The sequence below is a fragment of the Gymnoscopelus microlampas genome (genome assembly GCF_963454915.1).
Source record: "Gymnoscopelus microlampas genome assembly, chromosome: 17".
In the NCBI taxonomy this organism is placed as follows: Eukaryota; Metazoa; Chordata; class Actinopteri; order Myctophiformes; family Myctophidae; genus Gymnoscopelus; species Gymnoscopelus microlampas.
The window spans coordinates 4143755-4156162 of NC_139954.1; the positions used below are offsets into that span (position 1 = coordinate 4143755).

Consider the following 12408-nt stretch of genomic DNA (forward strand, 5'->3'; position numbering starts at 1 on the left):
AGCCCAACTTATTATACGTACTGTAAAAATTGTAAAAGCAACACATTAGCACAACATTGCTCCAATTCCCTTGCTGTTCACTCTCTTTAATCATAATTGAACATGATCAGGATGAGCTGAGAGGGGAGGGGTGAGCTTCAAACCGCACATATCAGATAGATAGCAGATGGTCGCAGAGAGAAGAATCGACGTCTTCCCACACGCAATCATGCCGCTATCTGAAAACAGAGGCTCGAGCGCAACGCGTGCCGAAACGTCGTCAAGTACGCGACGATTACTCGAATCATCTCACTTTCACTTGAAGAGTATTCGCGGGGGGCACGGTGGGGGGGGGGGGGGGGGGGCGGGGGGGTGAGGTGGGTTTGCGTTTGCACTGCAGTCAACGTTCCACATTCATTGGATCCAGGTATACACCACGAGCCCGAAAAGCGAGCGCATCATCGATAACAATTTTGGTAGTTTTGATAAGATTTATGTGGAGTTTGGGAGGGTATTATCTGTCTGTGTTGTTGGTTTCCCCCCGAACGCACGTCCCCCCCCCCCCCCCCCCCCCCCCCGCGGCCAGTTCTCAGCGAGAGCCATAAAGACCGTTGCGATTCAGCCACCCACCACAGCCTCACCTCTGGGAGAGATAGAGAGATACAGCTAATAAAGACATCCAGAAACGAGGCAGAAGCGCGGGAGAGGGGAGGTATATAATATCTCTGTGGAAACGTGGGAAGGGCTGTGAGAGGGAGGAGATGGAGAGGGGGGGGGGGTTGGGGGGACGCTTTATCTGCAATCATCTCAATAAGAGAGAAGACGCCCAGGCAGACACAGAGCTGAGCGAGTCCCTGGCTGGCTCATGCACTCAACCTGGCTCTCTCTCTCTCTCACACTATATCGCTTTTCCTCCTTCTCTCTCTCTCTCTCTCTCTCTGTCTTTCTCACTCGTTCTCGTCTCATAGCAGTGGTGGGAAAAAGTACTCAAGTAAAAGTATCAATACTGCAATGTAGAAATACTCTGTTACAAGTAGTCCGGAATTCAAAATGTTACCTGAGTAAAAGTACAAAAGGCATCGGCATCAAAATATACTTAAAGTACAAAAAGTGAAAGTACTTGAATGTTTGAAAATAGCCGATCTACAAGCTCACAACGCGTCGCGGCGCGACCGCGACGCGTTGTGAGCTTGTAGATCGGCTATGTTCAAATAGCCTATGTATAACATAGGGCTAAAGTGGTCTGCAAAGTAACTAGTAACTAAAGTGTTCAAATAATTGCAGTGGAGTAAAAGTGCAATATTGTGGTGGAAAGTAGAAGTAAAAGTATTGGAAATTGGAGACACTCAAGTAAAGTACCTCAAGATTGTACGGTACTTAAGTAAATGTACTTAGTTACTTTCCACCGCTGTCGCACAGTGCCCCCTCCCTTCTCACTACCCCCACCCCCCCCCTCTCTCTCATTCTCTCCCTCTCTACGCCTCAATCTCTGCCTCGTCTTTGCCTTATCTGTCATGTATCAGTCCTAGGCAGAGGGGAAAGTGAATCTTATTCTCGGTAATGAAGCAAGCCTGCACCGGGCCCACGGAGTTCACTGTTTAACGGAGGAGAGATGGGCTTATAGAGTGGACATACTGTACATCTCAGTAATTATGAGGAATGGGCTAGCATGAGGGGGAACCGTTTTCGTGCATGATGAAAAGCCTGCTGTATTTATATTCAAAAAGACACACAAATACTCCTGCAGCCGCCTGCCGTACACACGCACACGCACGCACACACACGCGCGCGCGCGAAACTGCAAACGTGGTCTTAACCCATTAAGACCGGGAAAGCATCTGTGTCATTTTAGATTTCTTTGGCTATTCAAAAACAGCAGATATACAAGCTCATAGCGCGGCACCGAGTGCCGCGCTATGAGCTTGTAGATCTGCTGTTTTTGAAAAATCGTGAAAATGTGTGCAAACCTTTGAATATATATATATTTTTAAAGCGACCGTTTGTAACTCAAATCTTTGCTTCTGGGGGTCCCTAGAACAAAATATTTGAGATGGGGGGTCAAATATTTTATATAATACGTATAATTTTGGGTGGTCCTTGACATGAAAAAGTTTGAGCACCACTGATATAGAAACAATATTTTTTTTCAGAAAACTGTTAGGATTTAGAAGACACTTTGTAGAATCGGCCTCAGGTCTTAATGGGTTAATAGAAACACGCAGTTGCTAAGCAAGCATATATTCCCCCTGTTACACACACACACACACACACACGCACGCACGCGCACGCACGCACGCACGCACGCACGCGCGCGCGTAGACATGCACTCGCTCAACCCCCCAAAAGGAAGGCCTGCGAGCCCTGCAGCCCGGCAGCCAAACCCCAGCCCTCATCGCTCTCTGTCTCTCTCTCTCTCCGTCGCTCCCCAGATGCTCAACTGCTGCATCGAGCGGAAGCGAGCGAGGGACGAGGCGCGCAAGGCGGCCGACGGAGGCGGCGGCGGCAAGGAGAGGGAGCGCAAGGCGTCCGGCGGCGCCGCCCGCGAAAACGGCCGCGCGGGGAACGTCGCGGACGCGAACCGGCGCGAGGCGTCCCCCCCGGGGAAGTCGTGGGACTCGTGGAGCGACAGCGAGGACGGCGAGGACGAGTTCTTCGAGTGCCTGAGCGACCAGGAGGACGCGAAGGACGCCCCGCCCACCACTGCCGAGGGCGGGAAGCTGGCCAGGCCCGAGGGGAGGCTCCACCCCCACGGCAAGCTGACCCTGATGAACTCCTCCACCGAGCCGCTCTTCATCCCCGTCACTCAGGTCAGACGCACGCACGCACGCACGCACGCACGCACGCACGCACGCACGCACACATACACACACACACACACATACACTCACACGCATAAGCACTCATGCGCACAACCAGGCACTGTTCCTTTCAGGAGTAAGTAAGCAGAGAAGTGTGTTAAAGCTGCTGCATCCTCCAAATGAAGTGGAACTGTTTGCAGCTTTGGTAGGTCAATAAGAACAAAATTACGTCATTAACACATTGAGTGCCAGGGGTTTTTCAAAACAGGGTACCTCCAGTGCCTGGAATTTTAACCATTTTTTGACCTTTTTCAAGTAGTCACAAAACATTTTCAGTGATCACCGTCCTCACGGTGATACCCTCATTACACACATAGAGGTCTCGTACAATCCCGGGAAAAAGATTAAAAACATTCGGTAATCCCTTCCATAGTTGCAGCCAGTTGAAAATAGTCGAAAATACATCGTAAAAACAAAAAGTACACAGGAGCCGAGATACAGGCTTTTGAAGTCATACAGTAACTTAACAAGGAAGTGGATTGGAGTCTAAATCTTCGTAAAATGATATCTCCTGATGCTGTGAAGGTAAAAAAAAAAAAAATGTTTTTATTTTTTTATTTTTTATATTTTTGCACAAAAACGGCCATAACCGTTTTTGGCACACCTCGTTTGGATTATGAAAACGGTCCGGACCGTTTTTGGCACTCAATGTGTTAAACGAAGCAACACTTAAAATCACTGTTCCGGCACTGTATACACAGTGGGCGGGGTCTAACTCGGACCTGCACGGACCTGCAACAAGTATATATAGTTCATTTCGGGCAATTTCGGCCAAAGCCTGGGTGCCCGGACGCCCCGGGTAATGAGGGCGAGAGTGGGGACCTCCAGGAGAGCCTTACCCCAGGATATAAGGCAGCAATCAGGTGGAAGCCGAGGGGAGCCAAGTGGAGCCCAGCGAAAATGAACGGCGGCCATTAAAATTCAAAACGCTCTCAAACTTCTTTTTTTGTGGCCAAAATGTACTTTTAAGATATTTTTCGGATAGCATTTAGTTGTTGAACTTCATATATATATCTGTCAATTAATCATGACGGAGCCTATTTAAAAAAAAAAATTCAGAGAACCGGCTGGGGCGGGCAGTGCACACGCATGTATCCGTATAAAGCAACCTATTTTCGGCATGGCCCTTTTAAATATCCCCTTATTGCTCCTACGTACGTTGCTCTGTGGTGGTGGTGGCTGAAGGGATTGTCAGTCAACGGTATTGTAAAATCAGTAAAATCTTAAAATCTATTCTGAATTTAAAGGACAACTTTGTTTTTTTACAACCAATGTTTATGTTTTACACTGTAATTAAAGTAAATAAAAGATGAGTGTTAAAAAATTAAAATTTACTGCATTCTATAGTTTTAGCAATTTTCACAATCTTTTTTACAGTGTTTTTACAGTGGGCGGGGGCATTCTGTCCGGTGGCTAAATATGTATTTTTCTTAACACATTAACCCGGCGTTTTCTTTATTATTATTTACAGTAGCTCTTCTAGCCCCCAATAACTCACATCTGGCCATCTCAGACAGCCGGACCTTTTTTATTGTGTAAAAAAGGCATATTTAGCCACCGGACAGAATGCCCCCGCCCACTGTAAAAAATATCGCAAAAAATGCTAAAACTATAGAAAGCAGTAAATGAAAAAAAAAATACACTCATTATTTATTTACTTTAATTACAAGCTAAAATATAAACCTTGGTTGTAAAAAAACAAAGTTGTCCTTTAACAGGTAACCAGTGAAGTGCAGCTAAGGTGGCTGTAATGTGATCACGGGTGGGTGTGGAGAGAACACCACACACACACACGCTATCCCGGTCATTTGCACAGGTCAACTATAAAAAATATCACCAAAAAAACGAAACAAAAAGGAAAGCCCCGTGGCCTAAAGACAAAGCACCCGCCGCACCGTTTCATTTCATTGTTAACCGCATACGATGTGATCCCCAGACCACCTTAACGCATCCGTACTCTTCCTCCAATTTATGATCACACTTAGGCTAACGATAAATCACTGCTGCATAATCCCCCTAATTGGCTTGAGGGGGGGGGGGGGGGGGGGTGCGCCGGGCCATGTAGCACGGCCCCCGTAAAACGGCGACCTCTCTAGAAATCCGTCCCAACAAAGATATATATCGTCTCTGTCGGGTGGAAACCTCATATGTTCAAAGCTGCTACTTTTCGGGATTCAAATTCTAAATGAGCAAAAGTAGCAGATCTGCAAGCTCCAAACGCGCCGCTTCGCGCCGCGTTTGGAGCTTGTAGATCTGCTACTTTTGATGCTTTAGTTTGACGCTGTAGTGTGATCACGTAGGGCGAAATGTATGACAAAAACACAAAAAGTTTAAATATGGAGATAAGAGGTATCGGCCCGACAGCAACGATGTATGAAAGTGAGGTTGTCTGGAGCCATCCATCTTGGTACGGCGCTACAGAAGTGACTCCTCCTCCTCCTCCTCCACCCACCCACCCACCGCTGCCAGTGTTGCCAGATACTGCGAGAGAAACGAGCAACCAGGGCTATGAAAACGAGCCCAAAATAAGCATAGATGAATGAAAACGGGCATCAGTCAAACTTTTTTTTTTTCTCATCTTGTTTTAGAGCGCTGGTTCTCAAGGCTTTTTCATGTCAGAGACCCCTAAATGTATTTGGCCGCGGACCCCCTCACCTGAAAACATGTTGCGCCAGGGAGTCAGTCACCCCATACAAGAGTTAGATGACAATAGTAAAATATTCCAGATTTTTTGATTTCTTTTCACGTTTTTATTTCTAGCGCTGTGAGCTTATAGATCTGCTATTTTCATAACGAGCCCCCCCCCCCAAAAAAAACGTCCAATATTTACAAGGCCAAAGTCGCTTATAATAACGAAAAAAACGTGGCAACGCCGACCGCCACACCGCCAGCGCTGATTAGAGCCGGGTAGTAGAGACGCTAGGTGCGCTAGCTGGGAGCTAGCCTGGAGAGATTTGTGACTGCTCTTCCTCCTCATCAATTATAGAGAGCACTGAATGGTAAGGGCTAATGAATGCAAAAAACACTGACCCTGCTCAATAATTAACCCATTAAGACCGGGAACGCATCTGTGTCATTTTAAAGATTTCTTTGGCTATTAAAAAAAATAGCAGATCTACAAGCTAGATCTGCTACTGTATATTTGGGGATTTTTTTTTTTTTTTTTAAGCGAACATTTTTTACTCCAATCTTTGCTTCTGGGGGTCCCTGGAACAAAATATTTTGAGCTGAGGGTCCACGGCCAAATACATACAATTTTGGGGGTCCTCGACAGGGAAAAGGTTGGAGCACCACTGACCAAACAACAAAAACTATATGTATTTGGCCGCAGACCCCCATCTCAAAATGTTTTGTTCTAATCTACAAGCTCATAGCTTAACTCGGTGCCGCGCTATGAGCTTGTAGATCTGCTATTTTAGAACAGCCAAAGTTAAAAATGATTGTTCAAGTGGTTACACAGAGGTGTTCCCTGGATTGAATGGGTTAACAGTGGGAGAGGTGAGGAGAGGAGAGGGGCTGGGGCCGTCCAAGACACTGTATCTATCCACCACGCACGCACACACACACACACACACACACACACACACACACACACACACACACACACACACACACACACACACAGACACACAGACACACAGACACACAGACACACACACACACACACACACACACACACACACACACACACACACGTACACGTACGTTTGTATTACTATACTTGTGAGGACATCTACAAGCTCACAACTAGGCATGTAACTCGCGATCCGATTCAAATCATGATACTAAGTTCACGACACGGTTTTTTTCCGCATTCTTTTTAAACAGAATTATTTTCCAGAAAAAAATATTGAAAAACCTTGAATATTTACAAAAATCATGTATTTTCTTTTATCCCCTCTAGCCTATATGAAATTAAATAATGCCTTTTTATTGAGGTACATACATTAACTGCAAGGTACACATTAAGGCATATACTTTTGTTCTTTGTAAAATAATAACTTTAAATATATGTTGTCTCAAAATGAAATAAATGAATTTTAAAACATCCCAGATAAATTATAAAGAAAACCTCTTCTAATAAACAAACTAGGGCTTAGCCTTTGTTCCAAGCTTGGGATTTACATTTATTTAAATCTTTTTAAATCTGTGAAACATTCTCACTTCTCAGCATACAGGAACATGCAGAAAACAACAACATTTATGTAATAAGGGAAACTTACAACTGATAGGCTTCTATTGAATGCTTATCTGGAGCGCCTCAGTGCGGCTGCAGAGTTCAATGTATAATACTCTAATTGAATAATAATCAGATCACTGACAACTACTTTCAACACAGTTTTTCAGATATCAAATTTTATTTATATTAATCAATTCATTATTATCTAATCTCTCATTTGCACCTCAGTGCCCTGCAGAGTTTAAATCAGACTGTTGACAACATCGTCAGACGGGGAAGGGGGTCCCCTCACTAAACTGTGTAGTTTGGGCCATTCATCAATCAAATAAACATGTTAAGGCCTACAGATGTGCCACTTCAAAACTTCACACGTTACTGTTCTTTCCCTGAAAGTGCCTTGAAAATGCATTTTTTTCCTCCCTGTTCTGCCCTTAAAAAGGCACTGTTTTGCCCCTGAAAAGAAGTTGTCACTACACACCCCCGTTTTTCCCTTCAACAGACATCCATATACATGAGAACAAAAGAATGTGTGTTGAAGAAGGTGTCAGACTCATTATGAGGTGAAAGGTGATTTGAAGAGGTCCTTGACCAGTAATTAGCATCATAAAAGCAGTGATCATCAAAATAATTCAGCATTTTAAATGCCCTTCTTTGTCCCTCTTATTGCCCTGGGAATCCCCTGAAAATGTACTGTCTTGGCGATGGCAGGACATTTGAAGTTTTGAAATGGCACATCTGTACATGCTATGCACATTCCCTCTTTATGCAGCGCTAGCGTCTAGTTGTTTAGATTCCATTGTCTGAGAGGACATTCGGCCGGGTGAACCTAGCCTATTGCACAACTGCAAGTTCAGTGAGTGACGAAGGAACGCAGGCAGGAATAGTAGGCGGTGAACAAGGAAGGGAGTCTAACTAGATTGCGCCCTCTGCTGTTTGCATCGCACATTTTATTATATCACCGATTTAAATCGTCTCCAGTTTGAATCGTCTGGGGCGGCCATAGCTGAGTGGTTAGTGAGCCCGCCTAGGGAGCCAGACACATCGGCTATGGTTCAGCGCAGGACATCAGTGCACACCTAAGTGTAAATTATGGAAAAGTCTTTAAAAAACAAACTCTGAAGCAAACCTCTAACCTTACCCCTTATGCCTAAACCTTTTAGGCTTTTTTGTACTATTTTGAAAAACATTTTAAAATAGCTAATCTACATCGACACATTGTGAGCTTGTAGATTGGCTATTTGACCTATTTTAAAATATTTTTTCAAAATAGTAAGACATGCCAAAAAGGTTTAGGCACAAGCGGTAAGGCAGCGCGCAAGCTAGGGCCATAAATGTCTAAACCTAACCCTGAATATTTTCCCAAATGTATGCCTTTTTTTTTTACCATAAAACAACCATTTTTTGAGGCAATTGTCCTCACAATGTCTTATTTCTCAAATTCTACTATACTTGTGTGGACATTTGGTCTTCACACATGGAGTAATACAAACACACGCACGCACGCACGCACGCACGCACACACAACCCTACTACTACTACACACACAACACACACGCATTTGTGTGTGTGCAGGCGAGGAGGTTTGGACGCAGTGCCGAGTTAAGAGAGCGGAACGGAGCATTGGAAAGAGGAGAGAGAGAGAGGGAGGGAGAGAGAGAGAAAGGGAGAGAGAGAGACGGGGAGAGAAAGGGAGGGCAGGAGATACATGGAGCATGTGAGTGTGAAAGAAACGACCGTCAGCATTTCTGCTGCCGGCCAGACGGTTTCTCCTGGGACTGCTTTAGCTCTCTCTCTCTGTGTGTGTGCGTGCGTGCGTGCGTGCGTGCGTGCGTGCGTGCGTGTGTGTGTGTGTGCGTGTGTGTGTGTGTGCGTGTGCGCGAATGGATATATACACACAAAGAAAAATGCGAACAGGCACATTTATGCACACACACACACACACACACACACACACACACACACACACACACACACTCAGAGCCTCTAACTATTTGGATATATCATCATCCAGGGATGTTTGGTATTCTTTAACCCATTGAATCCGGGAACGCATCTCTGTCGTTTAAGTTGTCTTTGGCCATTGGCTAAAATAGCAGATCTACAAGCTCATAGCGCGGTCTGAGCTTGTAGATCTGCTATTTTTTGACAAATCTTTAAACATTTGTGAAATATTTTATGCCAGGGACCCCCCCCCCCAGAAGCAAAGATTTGAGTTACAAATGTTCGCTTTGGGCCTAGGCCGTAGCGTGGCGGTCCAGGCACCCTAGGCTGCAATGCCAGCCTGACGGCGTGGCGCGGGTTCGACTCACGTTCCCGACGACCTCTGCTGCGTGTCACCCCCCCCCCCCCCCATCTCTCTCCCCATATCCTGTCAGCCTACTTTCCCCATCCCTCTCTAAATAAAGGCATAAAAAGCCCCCAAAAAATCTTAGCAGGTGTTCGCTTTAAAAATATATATTAAAAGATTATCTTATTTTTTTCTTCAATTTTTCAATTTTTCAATTTTTCAATTTTATCAATTTTTCAATTTTTCAAAAATAGCAGATATACAAGCTCATAACGCGGCCGCGCTGTGAGCTTGTATGTCTGCTATTTTTGAATAGCCAAAGAAATCTAAAAATGACACACGGATGCGTCCCGCCGGATTGAACGGGTTAAGATTTGCTCTCGTCCTTTTCCCTTAGCAAAACAACGTCTCTTTTCTTCCGCTCTCTGCTACATCAAACGCGGCGCTTTGGCGCTTTTCTCCTCACATCCTCTCCATCTCTCTCTGCCGTCTCCCCGGCTGTACTGTATGTCCTTCTCTCTCTCCTTGACACGCTCCCTCTCTTCTCTCTCATCCCTCTGTCTCTCTTTGGCCCCCATGCAAGCATCCATCTATTATCTGTCTGTCTCTCTGTCCCCGGATCCATATCTGTCTCCATGTCTTCACACAGACACCGTTCATGTTGTCGCTGTTCGCGCCAGAAACCTCTTATCTTCATATACTTTTTGTGTTGGGGGGCCACATGCGGCCCCCACCTTCTCTTAATGCAGCCCGCAGGTTAATATCGGAACACTGATATATTATTGATTTCAGCTGTTACAATTCCAAACATGACCCGCTTTAATGACTTCAGTCTATATTTGTAGCTTAATGACTAGTATTACAATTCTATTGCCTGTTTTATGTCCAATGTATTTGTATTTAAGTTCATAAAGTTAACATAAGTATAACTACATGCATTTGAAATTAAATACAAATGTTACTTCAAAAATAGCACAAATAGGCGATCTACAAGCTCAAAACGCGTCGCACTGCGATACGTTTTGGGCTTGTAGATTGGCTATTTTTTCTACTTTCGTGTGACATAGAAAGTACGCCGTTAATTTACAAAAAAAGTTAAAATATGGAGATAAGAAGTGTCTGCCCGACAGTATATGCAATGTGGCCCTCTGGAGTGAGTGTGGAAATATAGTGGCCCTCTCCATCATCAAAGTTGCATCACCCCTGTACTACAGCGTCACACAAAAGCATCAAAAGTAGCAGATCTACAAGCTTGAAACGCGGCGCGAAGCGACGTAGTGTGCCAATCGCGTAGATCTACGCGATTGGCACGTGGCGGCTTTTAATCGGTTTTGCGTAGATCTACGCGACTGGCAGTCAATGTGTTAATACCAGGTTGCTCTCTCCAGCGTCCCCGCACAGATCTCTCTTTCTCTCTCTCTCGATAGGTCGTATTAAATGAAGAGCTATGCAGCACAAAAGCAAACATACACACACACACAGTTTGCAGGTACCGTGCTGCTGGCTGACGCGCACGCGACTTTAAAGCAGGTACCAGCAGGGGGGTGGGGGGGCGTGGGGGGGGGGGGCGCCGTTATCGGCATACGGGTGGCCGGGCACCGCCGCTGCGGCATGGAGCCCGTTTGATTTACATCGTTATGTCGGCGCAGCATCACTCTTTCATTTATTTCTTATACCAGTAACAGGAACCCTAATGGAATGCAGTACAAGAGTTCAGAGACAGTGGTGGAAAAAGTACTAAAATGTTTTACTTAAGTAAAAGTATCAATACTGCAATGTACAAGTACTCTGTTACAAGTAAAAGTCCGGAATTCAAAATTTACTTGAGTGAAAGTACAAAAGTATTTTTATCAAAATGTACTTAAAGTACCAAAAGTGAAAGTATAAAAATGTTCGCGACGCGTTGTGAGCTTGTAGATCGGCTATTTTCAAATAGCCACGGTATAAAATATTGCTGAAGTGATTAACTCATTGAGTGCCAAAAGACGTCAAAGAAGTCATGTGGCCTGACGCCCTGAGCGCCAAAAGGCGTCAAAGACGTCATGAAAAAAAAAAATCCAAAACATTTTTTTTTTTCAAAATATATATATATATTTTTTTGGAAAAACATGTTCAGAACCCAAGATATGATGATTTGAAGATTTGCTGCTCCATCCACTCCTTGTTTAACCTATAACTTAAAAAGGCTGTATCTCGCTTCCTAAGCACTTTTTTTTTTACAATGAATTTGAATGGTGGGACTCAGAGCCAAAATTCAAAAATGAGCATGGCATTAAATGAGTTAATGTATGTTTTATAATGTAATAATTTATATCTGCAAAGTAACTAGTAACTAAAGTTTTCAAATAATTGTAGTGGAGTAAACGTACTATATTTGCCTCTGAGATGTAGTGGAGTAGAAGTAAAAGTACTGAAAATGGGAAACACACACTTAAGTACAGTACTTGAGTAAATGTACTTAGTTACTTTACACCAGTGTAACAAGAGTTCAGAACGAGCATTGGAGTCAGGGTTAGGAACATGTATGGACAGTAATAATAGCCGTGGCACTAATGGTGGAGTCATGCCATACGCTACTACAGAGCAGAGGGTTGAAATGGTATTTTTTTTTATATCCCTAGTTGCATCTCACTTCTCCCCGTGACTTTGACATCCTTTTTGCACGGCTCTTTCATCTAAACCTAGTTTTATATGAAAGCCCCAAGGCCGTGGTGTGCCCTGTTTCATTCAGAGGCGAGAATAAGGACCAGTTGGTACTGTACAGTACAGTACAGTATGTCGTCATCATCGATGTCCGGCAGAAACCTTGTATATATCTAGAAAGGTGGACAACGGTGGACGTGGGAAATGGCGGAAAAAATAACCTGTGTTCCGAATGGATCCAATGTAGTTATTATTTTCGTTACAAGCTCATGTTAACACTCTGACCGCCGGGCCCGTAGCCTACGGGCCGATAAATCCAACCGTAACGTGCCGATCCCGTAGCCTACGGGCTGTGGTGCTTTTTCCTTTTTTTCAAAAAAAAAAAACTTTTTTCAATTTTCGACACGTACCATTTCATTGTAACACCGCCGGAAACAGAATTAAATCGGGTTCCGGTTTTG

The 12408-nt window shown here is 44.5% G+C and overlaps 1 protein-coding gene across 1 annotated transcript in view; it reads left to right on the top strand.

The window, feature by feature from the left end:
• The window catches only part of rab3gap1 (RAB3 GTPase activating protein subunit 1), a 117973-nt gene that overhangs the window by 45111 nt on the left and 60454 nt on the right, over window positions 1–12408 (top strand). The window contains 1 exon segment of the mRNA XM_084084560.1: window positions 2409–2786. Coding sequence (XP_083940686.1) covers window positions 2409–2786 — 378 coding nt within the window.